General features: G+C 40.4%; 1 protein-coding gene and 1 long non-coding RNA gene across 5 annotated transcripts in view; one reads left to right on the forward strand and one right to left on the reverse strand.

The window, feature by feature from the left end:
* Positions 1–791: 791 nt before the first annotated feature.
* On the reverse strand, positions 792–17587 carry LOC140622543 (uncharacterized). Its single transcript, XR_012022283.1, has 5 exons — positions 17271–17587; positions 6417–6586; positions 5504–5590; positions 1163–1448; positions 792–1058 (listed from the first exon to the last, which is right to left on the reverse strand). It is a non-coding gene; the product is annotated as an uncharacterized lncRNA (long non-coding RNA).
* Positions 17093–21239, forward strand: part of GOLM2 (golgi membrane protein 2) — a 100032-nt gene continuing 95885 nt past the window's right edge. For 3 of the 4 annotated variants that reach the window (XM_072808198.1, XM_072808201.1, XM_072808200.1), the window contains exon 1: positions 17608–18250. In XM_072808198.1, the coding sequence (XP_072664299.1) occupies positions 17924–18250 (327 nt within the window). In that variant the 5' untranslated portion in view covers positions 17608–17923. Of the gene's footprint in view, positions 17331–17607; positions 18251–21239 lie in introns of those variants that run through there. The other variant, XM_072808199.1, reaches the window with a different exon arrangement.

Below are 21239 nucleotides of genomic sequence, written 5' to 3' on the forward strand. Positions count from 1 at the left end.
TTCTCCCACTCAAAAATTATCCCCTAGTGGAAAAGGAAGAAAGGTATTGGAGAGAGGTCTGCTCCAAGCATGCTCCGTGAAGTTGCACATATGTCTTGCTTGGATAGGTTCTTTCTTGGGAAATAAAAGGCAGGTCAGGGTACAAATAGCACCAGGTATGATAAAACTTTCCAGGCCTTACCTACTATTCTACCGTTAACCAAGGGAATGGTTGTGTCTTATCACAAATCTAGCTGACTAAGCCAAGAATCTTGTTTTTTTTTTTCCCCCAAGGAATTCATTTTCTAAAGCATCAATCAGACATCTTAATATTTTCTAGAAGTGAAGAATAGTTTAGACAGATGTTTCCTCCAAAACAACTTCCCAAAGGGGGAAAAAGAAAAGGGAAAAAGGGGCATAGAGATGGATGACACTTTACAAACAGGTTATCAAAAGATATCTTAGTATTTTTTCTTACATATTTCTTACACATTGGCAGGAGGAAGTGAAAGCCATGACATGGTATTCAGTCAAGAAAATTGATTTCATTATATAGAGGATAAAGCCAGAAGAATATGTTAGCTGTATGGCTGAAGACTCAAGACAACTACATCCCCACACAGTTCTTGTTTATATTTGAGAGAGTAGAAAGATCTGAGGTTGTCAGGTGAAAATCTTCAAGGACTGAATGAAGTGATGTGCAGTTTTTCTCTATAACTGCAAAAACTGTAGTTGTAGAAATTACTAAATTCATTTACAAAGAAATTCTTTTTTAAGTTTTAAAAAATTTATTTATTTATTTAAAAAAATTTTTTTTATTTATTGAGAGAGAGTGTGTGCACATGAGCAGGGGGGAGGGCAGAGAGAGAAGGAGAAGCAGACTCCCCACTGAGCAGGGAGCCAGATGACGTGGGGCTCAATCCCAGAACCCCAGGATCATGACCTGGATCAAAGGCAGATGCTTACCAACTGAGCCACCCAGGTGCTCTACAAAGAAACTTCTGATCACTTCTCCTGGGTTCCCTATTTCAGTGAATGGGCTCAGTATAGATCTGGTTGTCCAAATTAAAAACTGTTTCCTTAAAAATAAATAAATAAATAAATAAATAAATAAATAAATAAATAAATAAATAAATAAATATAAATAAATAAAAACTGTTTCCTTGCCACTAATAATTCTTACCTGAATTATTACAGCAGTCTCCTAACTGGTCTTCCTGCCTTCTATAGACTTGTAAGCACAAGCACAATCACACTTAGCTAGAAATCCAGACCCAATTGGTAGGGGCTTCTTCATGATCTAACATTCATTTATCTCTTCATCTCTTCATCTTCATCATTATCTCTTCATCTCATTCATCTCTTCAACATTCTTGCCACTTCTTCTCTAGTTTCTATACCCAGAGGATACCAAGTAGAGTGGACAAGGTCATCTGCGTGTGGGATGAAAATACTTGAACCTGTATAGACTGAGAAGTAGGAAGAGTAACTGAAAGAATGTCATAAATTATGAATCTGAAGTAAGCCAAGTCAAAACTATGTATGAGTGGAGGGTTAGTGTAAGCAAATGCTCTAGGAAGGGAGTATTAGGGAGACATGAAGAAAGAGGAGAAACAGCAGCAGCAGAAAGAGTAACTGGTTACCAGAGCTTGATTCCTGATAGATTTCTAGTTCCAGTTCTAATTTTTTAAAAAGATTTTATTTATTTATTCACAAAAGACACACACAGAGAGGCAGAAAAATAGGCAGAGGGAGGAGAAGCAGGCTTCATACAGGGAGCCCAATGTGGGACCTGATCCCAGGACTCCAGGATCATCCCCTGAGATGGAGGCAGACGCTCAACTGCTGAGCCATCCAGATGTCCCCTAGTTCCAGTTCTAGCCTATATATACATCCTTACAATACAACCTCCTTTTCTTTGAGACAATCTGAGTGGGTCCTATTTATGTTTTTCTTGTTTGTTTGTTTGTTTAAAGATTTTATTTATTTATTCATGAGAGACAGAGAGGGAGAGAGAAAGAGAGAGACAGAGACAGGCAGAGGGAGAAGCAGGCTCCTCACAGGGAGGCCGATGTGGGACTCGATCCCAGATCCTGGGATCATGACCTGAGCCAAAGACAGATGCTCAACCCCTGAGCCACCCAGGTGCCCCCTTATTTATGTTTTTTTTAAGTGCCCTGGGTGTGGGAGGAGAGTCTTTGTTTCATGCAACCATAAGAATTTACCTAAAATACTTAGTGTGTACCTATGGAGACTGCTTAAATAAAGTATGGTGCATCTTCCTATGCATTTACCCTAACTGAATATATAGTGCTAAAATTTATCAACACAGAAACTTGCTTATAAGATGTTGTTAAGTGAAAAAGCAGGTCACTAAATGTGTGTTTAATATTTCATTTTTTAAATATTTTTTTAAATTTTTTTTATTTATTTATGATAGTCACACAGAGAGAGAAAGAGAGAGGCAGAGACACAGGCAGAGGAAGAAGCAGGCTCCATGCAGGGAGCCCAATGTGGGACTCAATCCTGGGACTCTGGGATCACACCCTGAGCTGAAGGCAGACACTCAACCACTGAGCCAACCAGGCAACCCTTTTTAGGATTTTTCTTACACGTGGTAGAGAAACTAAGGATGAGTTGGCTACATCCAGGGGAAATAGATATTTTTTATTCATTCATCAAACATAATATATACCAGCCACAGCATTAGATGATGGGAAGATAAATAAAACAAAGTCTTTATCCTTAAGGATTTCACAGTCTAACAGGGTGATAAATACATAAACTAACAGCTATAATATAAGTAAAACAAGTGTAATATCAGACATGTAAGTTAGGTGTAGTACGGGCACAACATTGAAACAGCTCAGGAAGAGACATTCAAATAAGATCATAAAGGACTTAGAGAATGAAAAGGGAGTTCTTTTGAGGAAAGAAGAATAGGAAAAGAAAAAAAAAAAAAAGAGGAATAGAATGTACCAAGGCATGAAGGCATGAAATAGCACAGTGTGTATAGAGAGTCCCCTAGTCACCATTTGAAATAAGTTACTTGGCTACAGAAATTAACAGATTTTCTTTAAAGTCTCAACAATTTTTTTAAGTAAACTCTACTCCATATATGGGGCTTAAACTCATCATCCCAAGATCAACAGTTGCATGCTCTAGAGATTGAGCCAGGGGATCCCTGGGTGGCGCAGCGGTTTGGCGCCTGCCTTTGGCTCAGGGCGCGATCCTGGAGACTCGGGATTGAATCCCACATCGGGCTCCCGGTGCATGGAGCCTGCTTCTTTCTCTGCCTGTGTCTCTGCCTCTCTCTCTCTCTCTCAATCTGTGTGTGACTATCATAGATAAAAAATTTAAAAAAAACAAAAACAAAAAAAAGAGACTGAGCCAGCCAGGCACCTCAAAAGTCCCAGTAATTTTTTTAAAAAGATTTTATCCTTTCATTTGAGAGACAAAGAGTGTGAGTGCATGAGCAGGGGGAGGGGCAGAGGGAGTGGGACACATAGACTCCCTGCTGAGTGGGGAGCCCCATGCAGGACTTGATCCCAGGACCCTGGTTTAAACGTTTAACCAACTAAGCCACCCAGGTGCCCCCTGATAATTTTTAATATGGATTTTAAATAATCCCAGCATTATGTTAAATGAAATAAGTCAGTCGGAGAAAGAGAATTATCGCATGGTTTCACTCATATGTGGAATATAAGAAATAGTGCAAGGGACCATAAGGGAAAGAAGGGAAATGGAATGGGGGAAAATCAGAGAGGAAGACAAACCATAAGAGACTCTTAACTCTGGGAAACAAACAGAGGGTTGCTGAAGGGGAGGGGTGGAAGGATGGGGTAACTGGGTGACAGGGATTAAGAAGGGCACATGACATGATAAGCAGTGGGTGCTATACTATATGTTGGCAAATTCAATTTAAATTAAAGAATAAATAAATAAAAATAAGTAAATAATCCCAGCAGTGTCTAGATGCCAAAAGAAATAATATTGCATACACCAGTATAATGTAATAAGGAAGTGTTCATAGGCAGATTTCAAAACATATCAGTATTTCAAATTTACTACACTACCCTGCTTTTAAAAAGTGGTCTTTTGTGGGAGAAAATGTGGTCTTTTCTAAACCCTGGCTTCTGTTCTGTTTTGGCATGCAACGTGCCGCTCTAAGATACTGACAAATCAAAACAGAGCACCTGAGCGGGAGCAGTGAAGTGAGTTCAATCCATCATCATGTTTACTTGATATAGATCAGGGGATTGCACTGCTGAAAACAACACAAACAACATGCTGAAACTAACAGATTTAGTGAAAAACTATGTAGGTTGAAAAAAGCCTTTAACTTCTACTTAAAGCTCAGACAGTGGATAAACGAGGATCTGCTTAAAGGGCAATGCATGACACATGACTAGCTCTGCTCATAGCTGTGTCTTCAGCCTGAACATCAGTGAGGGAGGATTTACTGTGATACCACACTAGCATCAGCAGCAAGTACTCTGTACCAGGGAATTAAAATAAACAAATAAAATAAAGGTTTGGAAAATTACAAGATGATCATTTGAAACCAGCCTCACATAAAATTCCACTACATTAAACGGGGCCGCATTTAATTGGGTCATTCTACAGAACGATGTCTAGAAGAGAAAGCCACCAAGAGCTAGAAGATTAGATGAAGTGCAGTGTAGAAAACAAAAAATAGGACAGAAACCTTGGGTTTTCTGCCAAGTCTCAAAAAAATACATTGCAGTAGACTATGCAGAAGCATAACTGTCTTTTCATTGATTGCCAAGAATCTAAGTCTGATTTTTAAAAATTACAAAGGACTTACAACCAAAATGTTAAGGAACAAGAACACTTATATTTTTTTTAAAGATTTATTTGTTATTTTACTAGGAGGAGGGGCAGAGGGAGAGGGAGAGGGAGTTTTAAGCAAACTTCATGCTAGGCGTGGAGCCCTTCATGCTAGGTTCTATCTCACAACCCTGAGATCATGACTTGAGCCAAGACCAAGAGACAGATGCTTAACCAACTGTGACACTGAAATGCCCCCAAAATAATTATGTTTTAAGAGGATATGTGAAAAGAGGGCACCTGGGTGGCTCAGTGGTTGAGTGTCTGTCTTTGGCTCAGGTCATGATCCCAGGGTCCTGGATCGAGTTCTGCTTCTCCCTCTGCCTGTGTCTCTGCCTCTCTCATGAATAAATAAATAAAATCTTAAAAAAAAAAAAAAAAGAGGATATGTGAAAAGAGGTAGTTAATAAGTAAAAATATTTTTTAAATCCCTACTATGTGGATTCACTTAATGCCCATTATCTTATCTCCTAGCTACTGTGCTACCTGCTAAAAAGAGAAAATAAAAAATCTGTGCTTAGTGATGTTTATGACTAACTGCCCAGTTAGGATATACTAGTGTGAAGGAATTGAGTAATTATGTAAAGCAGTATTGTACTCTATGACCATTGCCAAAATGATGCAGTTTGTAGATACCTCATTCATAATTCAGAAGGGCAAAATATGAGCTGACCTGTAACTTGGAAGAAGGTCTCAGGGAGGACAGATTTATGCTGGATCTTGAAGAAAGTTTGCATTCTGATCTCAGGTCTGCCATTAACTGGTAGAACAGAATAATTTTGAGCTAGTCACATTACTTCTCTGGATTTTCATCTTCATCTATAAAATCAAATTTTAGATAGGTAATCTCTAAATTCCCTTTCTGTCTAAAATTCCATAATTCAAGAATATAAGAGGGATCCCTGGGTGGCCCAGCGGTTTAGCGCCTGCCTTTGGCCCAGGGCACGATCCTGGAGACCCGGGATGGAATCCCACATCAGGCTCCCGGTGCATGGAGCCTGCTTCTCCCTCTGCCTGTGTCTCTGCCTCTCTCTCTCTCTCTCTCTGTGTGACTATCATAAATAAATAAAAAAATTTAAAAAAAAAATATAAGAAAAAAAAGCCTAAGGGTGAAATCCTTAAGAGAGCATTCAGAAAGTGTTTCAGACAAATCCAAAGATACTGGGAAGAAGTGAGCAGTCATTGGAAAAGGGGAGGAAAGCCTAATGGTAATAAGATCAAAACAAAACACAGCCTCCTCCACACTGTTAAATGTACTTAAGTTTAATAGAAAAACATCTATTAAAAGTCTAGTAAGAGGCTGATGTGTCACAGCAAAATAAACTGTTATGAGAAAAATTTGAAAGTAACACAAATAAGAGGAAGAAGAGACTAGAGGTTTCAGGGGAACCTTCTGTCTCTCTGAATGCCCTGCAACTCCTACCTACAATTGTATCTGAACGTAGCACACACTCAATGAATATTTGATTAATTAGTCAATTACTTAACGCACAATCCATGATATAAAGGCTTGCATAAAGTAGGATTCCAATAATTCAATGCCATTATAGTTTTTAAAAATTTCATTTAAAGTGAGCATTACTCACTTTCGGGACGCCTGGGTGGTTCAGCGGTTGAGCGTCTGCCTTCCGCTCAGGTTGTGATCCCAGGGTCCGGGGATGGAGTCCTGCATCAGGTTCCCTGCGACGAGCCTGCTTCTCCCTCTGCCTATGTCTCTGCCTCTCTCTCGTGTTTCTCAGGAATAAATAAATAAAATCTTAAAAAAAAATAAAAGTAAAAACATTACTCACTTTATAATAAACTTTTCAATTATTTTCGTAAATATTAACAACATAATTGTGATTATATAAGTACCTGAGAAATTTGTATCATTGTTACTAATGATAAATAAAAGTCATGAAGAAATGGTAGTGAAAGAAAGAAGGAACTTGGGGAAGCATTCCAATATGAAATAGCCAAAAAAGGTGTCAGATAGATAATATAGCCTGGGAAACAGGATATCCTTGAAGCTGGAGTATAAGGGATAGAAGGGAAAAAAAAGTCTGGAGAGTCAGATAAAGGCTAAGTTACAGTCCTACCAAAAATATGGGGCTCTGAGTCCAACATTACTAATCTTTTGACTCTAGAACTTTTTTAATATCAGAAATTGTACAGATAACTATGTGATGGTAATTTTAGTTTTAGTGTCCATTAAGAAAATATATAATGAAGCGTATGATGAAATTACTGGTAATTCTAAATAAATTTTAATTTTGTTCATCACAATAGCATCTCAGAGTTTTTTAAAAGGGAACTTTTTTGATTACTGACTCAATTTCTTTGCTGGTTATCGATCTGTTCAAATTTTCTATTTCTCCCTTCAGTTTTGGTAGTTTATATGTTTCTAAGAATTTATCCATTTCTTCCAAATTGCCCAATTTGTTGGCATATAATTTTTCATAACATTATCTTATAATTCTTTTGTATCTCTGTGATGTTGGATGTGATCTCTCTTCTCTCAATTGTGATTTTATTTACTTATGTCCTTTCTTTTTTCTTTTTGATAGCTCTGGCTAGGGGTTGTCAATTTCATTAGTTCTTTCAAAGAAGCAGCTCCTGGTTTTATTGATCTGTTCTACTGTTTTGGTTTATTTGTTTCTATTTCTTTTATTTCTGATCTAGTCTTTATTACTTCCTTTCTTCTGATGGCTTTAGGCTTCATTTGTTCTTTTTCTAGCTTCTTTAGGTATAAGGGTTAGGTTGTGTATTTGAGATTTTCTTGCTTCCTGAAGTAGGCCAGTTATGCTATATACTTCCCTCTTATGACTGCTTTTGCTGCATCTCTAAGGTTTCAGACTGTTGTATTTTCATTATCATTTGTTTCCATGTATTTTTAAATTTTTCTTTAATTTCCTGGTTGATTCATTCATTCTTTAGTAGGATGCTCTTTAACTTTCATGTATTTGTGGTCTTTCCAAATTTTTCTTGTGACTGACTTCAAGTTTCATAGTGTTGTGATTAGAAAATATACATACTATGATCTCAATCTTTTTGTACTTGTTGAGGCCTGATTTGTGACCCAGAATGTGATCTGTTTTGGAGAATGTCCCATGTGTGCTTGAAAAGAATATGTATTCTGCTGCTTTAGAATGAAATGTTCTGAATATATCTGTTAAGTCCATCTGGTCCAGTGCATCATTCAAGCCATTGTTTCCTTGTTGATTTTCTGCTTAAATCAACTGTTCATTGATGTATGTGGGGTGTTAAAGTCCCCTACTATTATATTATTATCAATGAGTTCCTTTGTGGTTTTTATTGTTTTATATATTTGAGTGCCCCCAAGTTGTGAGCGCAAGTATTCACAATCATTAGATCTTCTTTTTGGATAGACCTCTTTATTATGATATAATGTTCTTCTTCATCTCTTGTTATAGTCTTTGGTTTAAAATCTAATTTGTCTGGGGGTGCATGGGTGGCTTAGTAAGTTGAATGTCTGACTCTTGATTTTGGCTTAGGTTGTGAGATTGAGCCCCAGCACTCAGCAGGGAATCTCCTTAAGATTTTCTCTCGGGCAGCCAAGATGGCTCAGCGGTTTAGCACCACTTTCAGCCCAGGATGTGATCCTGGAGACCAGGGATCGAGTCCCATGTCGGGCTCCCTTCATGGAGCCTGCTTCTCCTTCTGTCTGTGTCTCTGCCTCCCTCTCTTTCTTTCTCTCTCTCTCTCTCTGTGTCTCATGAATAAATAAATAAAATCTTAAAAAAAAAAAAAAGGATTTTCTCTCTCCCCCCTTCCCCTCCCCACTATGCTCACTCTCTCTAAAATAAATAAATAAAATATTTATTTTTTAATTTTTTAATTATTTATTTGAGAGAAAGAGAGAGCCATAGCATGACCAAGGTGAGGGGCAGAGGGAAAAGCAGACTTCTAGCTGAGCAGGGAGCCTAATGAGGGGCTTGATTCCAGGACCCTAGGATTGTGATCTAAGGTAAAGGCAGATGCTTAACCCTCTGAGCCACCCAGGTACTCTGATAAATAAAATCTTTTTTTTTTTTAAAGATTTTATTTATTTATTCATGAGAGACACAGACAGAGAGAGAGTAAGGCAGAGACACAGGCAGAGGGAGAAGCAGGCTCCATGCAGAAGCCTGATGTGGGACTCGATCCCGGAACTCCAGGATCATGCCTTGGACCGAAGGCAGGCACTAAACCACTGAGCCACCCAGGGATCCCTGATAAATAAAATCTTAAAAAAAAAAAAAAAGAGAGAGAACAAAATCTAGTCTGATATAAGTAGCTACTCTGGCTTTCTTTTGATGTCTATTAGCAAAATAAATGATTCTCCATCTCCTCACTTTCAATCTGTAGGTTTCTTCAGGTCTAAAATGAGTCTTTTGTAGGCAGCATATAGACAGGTCTTATTTTTTTATCCATTCTGATGCATATCTCTTTTGATTGAAGCACTTAGTCCATTTACATTCAGAGTGATTATTGATAGATGTTAGAGTTTAGTGCCACCATATTATCGCTAAGTCATTGTTTTTGAAGATTTTCTCTGTTCCTTTCTAGTCGTTATCACTTTTGGTCTTTCCCATTCAAAGAGTCCCTTTTAATAGTTCTTGCAGGGCTGGTTTAGTGGTCACAAACTCCTTAATTTTTGTTTTTCGGGGAAACTCTTTATTTCTCCTTCCATCCTGAATGACAGCCTTGCTGGATAGAATATTTTTGGCTGCATATTTCTCCCATTCAGCATGTTGAATATATCATGCCACTTTCTTCTGGCCTACCAAGTTTCTGTGGTAAGACCTGCTGCTAACCTTATTTGTCTTCCTTTGTAAGTTAGGAATTTCTTTTATCTTGCTGTTTTCAGGATTTTTTTTTTCTTTATCTCTCTATTCTGCAAATTTAACTATGATACATGTTGGTGTTGGCCTGCTTCTGTTGATTTTCACAGGAGTTCTCTGTGCCTCCTGGATTTGGATGTCTGTTTCCTTCTCCAGATTAGGGAAGTTTTCAGCTATAATTTGCCCAAACAAACCTGCCCTTTCCCCCACCCCCCTTCTTCTTCTGGGACTCCTGTAATATGAATGTTATTAGGCTTTATGGAGTCACTGAGTTCCCTCAGTCTACATTTATTATGCAATATTTTTCTTTCCATCTTCTTTTCAACTTCATTATTTTCCATAATTTTATCGTTTATATCACTTATTTGTTCCTCTGCTTCTTCCACTCTTGTGGTCATTACGTCCAGTTGGTTTCACATCTCAGTTATAGTATTTTTAATTTTGCTCTGACTAGTTTTTAGATCTTCTGTCTCTGTGGTAAGGGACTCCCTGGCATCGTCTATGCTTTTCTCAAGTGCAGCTAGTATCCTTATGGTTGTTGCTTTAAATTCTGATTCAGGCATATCACTTATATTTGTTGCGGTTAGATCTCTGGCTATGACTTTTTTTGTTCCTCTTTTGGAATGAATTCCTCAGTCTTGGTTTTTTTGTCTACGTCTCTGTGTTAGGAAAGCCTGTTATGTTTCCTGCTCCTGAGAGTAATGGCTTTATAAAGAAGAGGTCATATACTGTCCAGGGCCTGGCACTTCAGGAAGTGTCTCTGGTGTAATCTGTGTGTACTCTGCTGCTGTGTCTTGGCTGCCCTTTCCCTCAGGTCAGTCTTCTGTAGTTTCTCCTTGCTTAGAGTAGGGAGTGTTCTGACCTTGTCCAGAATGTGGTGAGTTTTAATTAGGTGTGCTTACGACCTGATACTATTTCCACTAGAGTTGAAGCTTAGAACTCTGTGGTCAGTAGATGTAGGGTGTGTTGCCGGGGGAGGGGGGGGGGGTTGTGCTGGTATTTTGGGGGAGGGGCCCAGTGTGTTGGTTCTTAGGCAAACTTGCTAGAGTAAAGCAGCACTTGCAGAGTGCAGAGGGGCGGGTCTTGGTGTAAGTGGTTTGTACTGCCAGTGTTGGTGCTGTGCTGCTTAATGAGGTTAGTTTATGCTGAAGGGCTGGGGAGAATAGTGGTGGCCAAGGGCTCCTTTGTCCCTGGAGAGGCAATGCTACCTCTCTCAGATGTGCTCCAAGAAAGGGGAACTGTCTCTCTCAGTGTGTCCCAGGGGATCATCAGATTGCATCTTCTACCCCCAGGTTGTGTGCAGTGCACTGCAGTGCCCACTGGCTTTTCACCTGCCAAACCACAGATCTCTAAAACTCCAGTCTTTGAGCCCTGTGGTTGTAAAAATTCACAAAAATCAGTCCCTCATTTTCCCAGTCAATGGCTTGGGGGAAGTGTTTTTTGTGTGTGTATGTGTGTGTGTGTGCAATCCTCCACGCTCTTCTCTCTCTCTCTCTCTCTCTCCTGTCTCTGAGACCAGGGCTCCCTCCCCTCCACGGCACCTCTGATCAGCTTCTCCCTCAAGTCACATCTCCTCATCTTCTATCTTCCGTGATGTGACCTCTTCTCTCCCTCTAGTTGTGCAGATTCTCTGCCAGTGCTCAGATCAATTTCTTGGGTATTCAGAATGATTTGATACTTATCTAGGTAGGTTCAGGGACCAGGCAAGCTAAAGGTCCTCCTTCTACTCCATCATCTTAGCTCCTCCTCACTATGGTACAAATATTAATTCACTTAATTCACACATTAGCCTTATAAGATAGGCATTATTATTATCCCCATTTGTGACAGAATTTGTTCTTGCTTCCCTATACTTTTCCTTCCCTTCCTGGTTAAAAAACTGTAATTTTCAACTGAAGACATTGTTGCTCTAAGACTCTATTTCCTTGCCTCCGAAGTCTTCTTAAAAGTTGAAGGTAGGTAGGGTGGTGCCCTTCTTGTTTTCTGTTTCCTGGATCAAGAAAGTCATGTCTGGAAGCAAAGATGAGATCTGTACCATAGGGATGATGACAGTGAGTTCAAAGAAGCCTGCCATATCAGTCCTGGATTGTGTCTGGATATATTTTATGTGAGAGAGAAAAAAAATCCTATTTTGTTCAAGTTATTTTTCCCCCTTTAGGAGCCAAACTTAATCCTAATTGATATGCCATTGTGGAAACAGGAAACCTGGGGTACTTAAGTCTCTTGCCTTATGTTACAAAATTAATAAGAGGCAGAGATTTTAACTCACATATTCTTACTCTAGGGCCCACGTTACCCCTACGGTAATTTCCATAGGAAATGGGTAATATAGGGAAATAACAAAAGTGTGTTCTCTTCACTAGTATTAGTTGTTGGTTGCCATGGGAATGGGGCCTTGCATTCACAAGGTAGTCCTCTTCAACTGAGGCAATTCTGAAGAGGGCTGACAGCTGAAGGCTCTCTGTTGGCAGCACTCCAGGAGTTGGGGGAATGAGTCCTTCATGCCTGAAAGGAGATCTGGGTTGCACATCATAGCATCCACCTCCCATGCATGACATCATACCTCTTCCTATGTCTGTGGACAAATTACTGATTGATCTTAGCATTTTTCCTCACTTAGCCAAGATACACTTTCTCAATTTTTAAAAATACAGTAATTCAGGCATTTTACTAATTGACTAGAGTTAGCACACAGCCTATTAGCCCTTCCTTGCTAGCCGTTCAAAATCTGGTCGATGTGGGGTATAAAGGCTGGGACCCCTCCAATTCATGAAACTCTGAAGGGCCACCTGAGCTTCAGACGTTACAGGAAACTGGCTGAGGCTTTCGCTGAGACTGCATAGCATTCCAATTCTATCTCTACCAATATTGTTTTCCATTATGTTTCCTACTATGAATCTCCATCTCAGAGCCTATTTCTTGGGGAACCCAACTTTTAACACAATGTCTTTATTCACTTATTAACTGTTCTTAATTGGAAGGAAGATAATACATCTCAAGAAAAAGAAAATTCAGTTGTAGCTAACATTATTTGTTTTGGTCTTCCCAATATTCTTTCTGTTTCTTGGTATTAGACTGACCATTGGCCATACAGAAGAGCTTTATGCTGGGCCAGTCAATACCTTACCTCCCTGGCCTCAGTGATGGATATAAATGGTGTGTAATGATCTGGCTTGGACAACTAGAATCCTTCCCTGGTAATTTTTGTACTGGAAGCTAGAAGCCCAACCTCCCTTGCTACTCAGATCATGGAACTAGCAGGATGTGACCCTGGGAATTATGGGGTCATACTTCTTGTCTGCAAAGAAAAGCACCATCTGAAAAAAGAAGGAATAAAGCCAAGCAGAGAGGAAAAACAGAAAGACTGAGTCCTGGAAGCACTGAGTCCCCTATAGGTACCCTAGTTTGTGTTGCTTTTCCAATATTACCATGAACTGTCCTAGTATGCTTCCAAGATATATATAATTATACATATATAATTTTTTGCTTAAAAAGGTTTTGGCATTTTTTTCATTTGCAATGGAAAGAACTTGCCTAACAGATTTATGTATTTTGTATTTCTATGAGCTGCCACGTTCCCTAACATAGTTCTATTGATGTCATAAACATTGAGAAATAATGGGGCACCGGCCTGGCTCAGTTGGTAAAGTGTGCAACTCTTGATCTTAGGGTTGTGAGGTCAAGCCCCACATTGGGTGTAGAGATTGCTGAAAAATAAAATTTTAAATAAATAGTGGAGCACCTGGGTGGCTCAGTTGATTAAGTGTCTGACTCTTGGTTTTGGCTTGAGTTGTGATCTCAGGGTCATGGAGTCGAGCCCTGAGTTAGGCTCTGTGCTCAGCACAGGATCTACTTTAAATTCTTTCCCCCTCCACCTCCTCACCCCCTCTTCCTTGCCCTCCATTGTTCTTTCTCTTTCTCTCATAAAAAAAATAAATAAATAAAAAAAAAAAAAAAAAAAAATCTTTAAAAAAATATTTGGGTGCCTGGGTGGCTCAATTGACTGAGCGTTTGCCTTCAGCTCAGGTCATGATCCCAGGGTCCTGGGATCAAGCCCAAGTCCGGCTTCCTGCTCTTCAGGGAGTCTACTTCTGTCTCTCTGTCTGCCTGTCCCACTCCTTTTGCTTGTGCTCTCTCTCTCTCTGTCAAATAAATAAATGAAATCTTTTTTTAAAAAAATAAACATTGAGGAATAAGCTATAAAATAATCCACTCGTCTGCTCAATTGCAGCATATGAAGTTTTTTCTTTTTTTTTTTTTTTTAAGAGTTTTTTAATTATTTATTTAAATACACAGGAGAGAGAGAGGCAGAGACACAGGCAGAGGGAGAAGCAGACTCCATGCAGGGAGCCCTGACTCGATCCCTGGTCTCTAGGATCACACCCTGGGCTGAAGGTGGCGCTAAACCGCTGAGCCACCTGGGCTGCCCAGTTTTTTTCTTTTTTTAAAAAAGATTTATTTACTTATTTTTAAATTTTATTTACTTATTCATGAGAGACAGAGAGAGAGAGAGACAGAGAGAGAGAGAGAGAGAGAGAGAAGAGGCAGAGACACAGGCAGAGGGAGAAGCAGGCTCCATGCAGGGAGCCTGACGCTGGACTTGATTCCCGGGTCTCCAGGATCTCGGGCTGCAGGCGGCGCTAAACCGCTGTGCCACCCGGGCTGCCCAAAGAAAACTCCATTTAAGTGCAAAATTCCGGTTATTCAATCTCCCTTGCCCCTTTATAGAAGATGTTCACCCCTCAAAGAAATCTTTTTTGTTTTTTTAAAGATTTTATTTATTTGAGAGAGAGCATGCATAAGCAGGAGGAGGAGCAGGGGGGAAGGGAGAGGGAAGGAGAGAAGCTCTCAGACTCCATGCTGAGTGTGGAGCCTGAGGTGGGGCTCCATCCAATGACCCTGACACCATGACCTGAACTGAAACCAAGAGTCAGATATTCAACTGACTGAGCCACCCAGGTGCCCCTACCCCTCAAATAAATCTGAAAACACTTTCTCTGTGATTATTCTGCCTTTCCAGCTATGTGAATATCTTAGTGTACACATGATAACATAAAAGATATCCCAAAAGATAGAAACTGATGCTTTAAAAATAATTTTTAGAGGGACGCCTGGGGGGCTCAGTGGTTGAGCATCTGCCTTTAGCTCAGGGCGTGATCCTGGAGTCCCAGGACTGAGTCCCACATCAGGCTTCCTGCACGGAGCCTGCTTCTCCCTCTGCCTATGTTTCTTCCTCTCTCTCTCTCTGTGTCTCTCATGAATAAATAAATAAAATCTTAAAAATACTTTTTAGATAGTTTTAGAAATACAGAAAAGCAGTGAAAATAATAGAATTCCCACATATCCCCCCATCCAATCTTCCCTATTATAAACACCCTATATGATCATGGTACATTTGTGACAATCAATTAATATATTGTTATTAACATCTATATTTTATTCAGATTTCCTTTTTTTAAAAGATTTTATTTTGTAGGTATTTTGTAGAATGTGCCTCAATTGGAATTTGTGTGATATATTTTCTCACGATTAGACTAGAGTGATGAAGTTTGGGATGGAAGACCAACAGTGCTACTCTCATCACACATATCAAGGATACATATTAATAACATGACTTATCAGTGTTCTTGTTAAAATTGATCATCTGGCTTAAGGATTGACTTTTACTTCTATTTGTTTAATGCCTAACCCAGAACCATCTTTAGGAGATCACTTATACACTGTCATGATGATATGTGGATTGGGTTCTCCCAGTAGGGAGAATAGTTTGAAGAGGTAACCACTAAAGTAGAATAAAGATATTTTCACTGGGGGAAGAGTGGAAAGAGGATTGGCTTTCAAGATTCAGTCCTGCCATCTGCTAGACACGTTACTTTGGGCAAGTTACTTCTGCATCTGTAAAATGGGATAATAAAATAGTAAGTACCAAATAGTTCTTTTAAGCATCTGCTGAAAAAATGTATGTGAATGTGTTTTATATGATATTAAATTCTTACACGTCAGAATCCCATGTAAAATTGAAACATTTTTGAAGAAGTGACATCTTAAGCAGTTAACACTATTCTATAGTTAATTTTCAACCGCTGGCTACACAAAGCAAGGCCCTTATGAAATTGAGTAAAGATACATGGACAGGTCGCCTGGATGGCCCAGCGGTTGAGCGGCTGCCTTCGGCTCAGGGCGTGATTGAGTTCCACATCGGGCTCCTCACGGGGTGCCCGTTTCTCCTTCCGCTGTCTCTACCTCTCTGTGTCTCTCATGAATAAATAAATAAAATCTTAAAAAAAAAAAGATACAAGGAAAGGCTTATTATAGCCAGTGATTTCTCATATTTGCCTTGCTCCCTCTTGCCAAAGTCTGCTTCTCCTTTGAGACTGGAGGGGATTTCTTTGACCTTATGAAGCCAGAGCAAAAAGCTTAAGTTTGATGTGGATGAAAGATTAATAATTTTGGCCTTACTTGTTTTTCTGTATCTATGAGAGAGAAATCCTCACTTCTATTTCTTTCTTTCTTTTGAAATCATCACTTCTTGAAGGTACAGTAATTCTTCCAGGCTATTAATGGGACCATTAGACAGCAATTTCACTTTTGAAATGGACAGGAAGCATAGAATAATTATTCAAGGGGATCCCTGGGTGACTCAGCGGTTTGGCGCCTGCCTTCAGCGCAGGCTGTGATCCTGGAGTCCCCAGATCGAATCCCACATCGGGCTCCTTGCATGGAGCCTGCTTCTCCCTCTGTGTGTGTGTGTATCTCATGAATAAATGAATAAAATCTTTAAAAATACAAAACAAAAAAAATTTATATATATAAAAAAAAGACAAGTCTTCTTGCCTCAAAGGCACACACTCTGATTTGAATGAAAACACCAACGCTTTTTTATTCTTGGGGTTTTACGGCCATGGAAGTTTGAAAAAGAAAGCAATTCTGTTTCCTTAAACAGGACAGAGCCAATAACGTTCAAAAATTTTTATGCCAGGACAAAGGAAATCCGCAGAAAAAAACAGAAAGGGTGGCAGCTTTTTCCTGTGTCATTATGAATAAACCTGAACATATAGCAATGGTTAGCCTGGTATAATGCAAAGAGCAATGAAATTAGAGAACAGTGTTCTAGATCCAAGCTTAACTGTCTCAAACAAGACTTTGAGAAAGCTTCTAGAACATCTTTGTGTCTTGGATTCCTCATGTGTAAAACTGTGCTGTTTGAGAGGATAACAGGAGACCAGGCACGCAAAAATAATTTGTAAAAGAGCTACTATTTCTCTAACCCAGAGCGTGCTAGCTGTAACAGCATTAGTTACCATTCATCGAGGGCAGCCTCTCGGTTTTCTATTCGGAAGCCTAGCTCAAAGCAAAAGCAGCGGTGAGTTTAAGAACAGAACTCACGCATTCTGAAGTTCTTGTTTCCTGAAAGCAGTAACCTTGGAAACCAGGATGGCACTACCCCCTTCAGTCGTAAAGCTCAGTTTCTCTTGATTCTTCTTGTAGGGTTTGGGGCACCGCTATTTTAATGGTCTTTTTTGTTTACTCTCCACATCATTAGCACAAACGAGAAAATCTCTTTTTACTGCATCAAGTACGAAACTTTACTAGTCGCCCTCTCTGTCCTCAGCTCACCTGTTTTCCCTACAAAACGGTCGCAGCGCAGATATCCTCAAAGACAAAAAAACTCTCAAGGTAGGGCTGGCACTCCCTAAATCGTGGGTCAAAGGAACCGAGGGGGTAAAAACTGAAGGGATTCGAATTCAGGTGCAAGAGCTTATACAGAGGACCAAAATCAACACAACACTTCCCAATAGCAATAACACTCGCGAGATAAGAATATAAAGGGCGAGAGAAACTCACTTTCTCGCGAGAAGAGGGGGCGTCGGCGGAAACTAGGCAATGTTCGCCTAAGCGACCCGGACCCAGCCAATGGGCGGGGCCAGAGTTAAACCCGCCCCCTTCCGGCACCTTTCCCCGCCCCCCGCCCCTGAGGTGTTGGGCCCCCGGTGCGGGCAGCTGGGTTCTCCAGGTTCCACCCGGCTGGTGCAGGGTCGTTTTCGAAGCTTTGGGAACGCGCTTCGACCGGATTTGAGGAGGGGGGGCGGGGAGGGGCCTGCGGCTTGCGACCCCGCCCCCTTCTCCGGCTAGCCGGCTGGCAGATTGGCCCGCCTCCTCCTTCGGCCGGCCCTGGGGCCGCGTCCCCCCGGCAACTCAGCTGCTAAGGCCTGAGCTTCTGCCCGCAGGTGTCGGCGGCGAGGCCCGAGGGCACAGCCCAGTTCGACCCCATGGTGGGTTTCGGAACTAACCGGCGGGCAGGCCGCCTGCCCTCCTTCGTGTTGGTGGTGCTGCTGGTGGTCATCGCGGTCCTCGCCTTCAACTACTGGAGTATCTCCTCCCGCCACGTCCTGCTTCAGGAGGAGGTGGCCGAGCTGCAGGGCCAGGTCCAGCGCACCGAGGTGGCCCGCGGGCGCCTGGAGAAACGCAATTCAGACCTCCTGCTCCTGGTGGACTCGCACAAGAAACAGATCGACCAGAAGGAGGCCGACTACGGCCGCCTCAGCAGCCGGCTGCAGGCCAGGGAGGGCCTGGGGAAAAGATGCGAGGATGACAAGGTAAGGACGAGCCCTCCCCTCCCCTCTCAACCCCCATAGTTTCTTTCAGCCCCGGGTTGGGGGGGGGGGTGGTTAGCCCGCCGCGGCTGCTTTATGCCTTCCAGGATTGCAGCCCTGAGGTCCCCCTTACCGCCAACAACCCTGTTTCTGCCAGACTTTTCCCGGTTTATCACTGCCACGTTCTCCAGGATCTACCAGATGAAACTGGCCATAAGTTCTGGTTCTCAAGAGTGGCCTGTGTGTGTGGATGCCGCCTTTTCACCAAGCTCAGCTGCTGAGCTGGCAGTAGTAGTCATCTGGCCTATGTGGCTGCCTTGGGTTTACAGATACACAGATCTGGAATAAGGATTCCGTGCACACTGATCAGTATTAATTTCTTTATTTAAAGATTGGGGCCTCCTCTGACTCCGGTACTTATATATATATTTTTAAGCAGTATGACTTTTCTTGAACTCTGTAGGCTGATATATTAAACAGTTGAAGAATCCGATGTTACTGCCTTTTTTGTGTTCAAAATGTTATGATAAATGGACTCTGGAGCCATATATGGGCCACACTTGTGACTTAGATATAGTTAATCCAAAGTTATGTACTCAATTTGAAGTAATGAAATTAGCCTAAAAGATAGAATTTATGATTATGTCCTAAGCAACAGAATCTCATGTCAGTGTCCTTATTGTTCTTAAATAAAAGCGAAAAATTTCATGCCTAAGTAGCTCTTGGGGTTGGCATTTTATGTAGATGGAAAACATACAAAGTTTTGATTTAAAAAGTTTAAAGCTGGACTGTAACTAGACCTGCTACTAAATAGTCTTTTTTCTCTCCAGCATATTGGAGTTACATTATTAGTTTATGACTTATGCAACTTCTGTTGGTATAGCAGAGTTGTGAAAAAGATCTGAGTGGGTTAAGTAGATTCCTTTTTTCTGGACCCTTCTTTGGTCATCTTCACATTACTTTTTTGTATGTTCCTACTGTAAGTTTTAGTTTTGTATCAAAATCATTCGTACTAAGTCATTATAAGTTAAAATCTCCATCAGCTTCAACTTCCTTACTGTTATCTGCCTCCACCTGACTTCTTATTTTCGTACAGGTTGGGACCCTCAGGTAATTGCTGCTCTATAACCTTCTCCTTTTGCCCACAACATAGACGTCCTCTGAGAGGAGCAACAAATCAGCAAATTTATACACATGCTACACACTGAACGCTAAAGACTGAAAAATTCTCCTGGGTGGAGTAGGCAGAAATCTATGAAATTTGGGGGTATTAAAATAAGGTCTATTCAAATTCTCTCCAATCTGAGAGATATGTTTTTTCTAGTCATTTTATACTCTAGGTTTCATTTCTTCCATCTAATGATCTGTAACTATCAGTTTCTTTCGGTATATTTTCACTTTTACCTTTAACCAGGTGCAGGTGCACCCATTCTAAATTTTTTTCATTTCTCTATATACCACCTTCTCCCAACCAACCAATTACTTTTCTTACTTTCACTGGTAAACCACAATTATTGGTCGTCTAGAAATGCTTCATCTACTTCTTTTATCATTTCCATTTTACTCTTCTAAAATTCTGCCTGCACATCCTTCTTTCCTTCCCTTTTCTGAAGCTATTCTCTTAGAGGTCACAAGTGACAGTTTTCCTAGTCCAATCTGAACAATTTTTTACTCTCAATCTGTTTAATCTCTCGATAGTTTGGTTCTGTTGTCTCTTTTTAGAAGCCATCTCCTTTCTTGCTTCTATAATATTGAACTCTCCAGATTTGCTTCCTGCCTTTTTCACTATATTCTTTATTGGATTTGTTTGTTTGCCTCCAGCCCCTTAATAATGAACTCTATTCTTGGGCCTTTGCTTTCCCCTTAGGGTAGTATTTCTCAAAATGGTGTTTTTTTTTTTTGTTTTTGTTTTTTTAATTTTTTTTTTTTTAAATTTTATTTATTTATGATAGTCACATAGAGAGAGAGAGAGAGGCAGAGACATAGGCAGAGGGAGAAGCAGGCTCCATGCACCGGGAGCCTGACGTGGGATTCGATCCGGGGTCTCCAGGATCGCGCCCTGGGCCAAAGGCAGGCGCCAAACCGCTGCGCCACCCAGGGATCCCTCAAAATGGTGTTAAACAGAATACTCTCCTAGGAATTGTTTATAGGTGGTCAGGATTAAAAAGGAAAACCTTCTTTTCTGGAGATAAATGCTAAACATTATAAGTAGAATATGCTTTTCTTGGAATTCATAATGCCTGGTAGTGTATAAAGCTCTTGTGGTTGATAAGCCTGTTTAATTGTGTTTAGCCTAGTCTCTCAGTTAATTTGATCACAGAGTACTATTTTCATGGCCTACTTGTTATCATGCTAGAGAAGAATCCAGCAAAGCACACTAGTTTGGGAAATGTTGCCCTAGGTATCTTAACTACTTTTGTTTGGATAATTTATGCAACTAGCTCACAAATCTAATCTTACTTGTATGTTAGTTCCATATTTTGAGCTAGCTATAACATCTTTGTTGGAGTACTTGTGCAGGTTTCTTTTGGAGGCTAAGGAGGGGGCTTTGAGCTGTTTATAGAGAGGGTAGCCTTGGTCTAGAGGAGCTATAGATGAAAGTTATCTTTCAGAGATGTTTCCTTTATTGCTGCTACTCCATTGATATCTGGGAGAGTATATGGTAGCTTAAAAAACATTTCAAGCTTTGAAGACTGGAGATATAGCTTAGAATTCTAACTCAGTTTGTAGTTATGTGATGTTGGGCAACTTATTTAACTACTTTGAGGTCATTTTCTCATCTGTAAAATGGGGATCACAGTACCTACCTGGATATTGTACAGATCTGAGATATTTAAGTATCGACCTTGACACATTGCACATCAGATTGTAGAAAAAACAAAGCCTGAAACTTTCTTATTTTCAATAACTGATCTGAAAATCCCTCTGGGTGGTGATAGTGTTGGAGGAAGGAGAAGTAAATTGGACAATGAAAAATGTTTCTTTCATTTTA

This window comes from Canis lupus, chromosome 32 (assembly GCF_048164855.1).
Source record: "Canis lupus baileyi chromosome 32, mCanLup2.hap1, whole genome shotgun sequence".
In the NCBI taxonomy this organism is placed as follows: domain Eukaryota; kingdom Metazoa; phylum Chordata; class Mammalia; order Carnivora; family Canidae; genus Canis; species Canis lupus.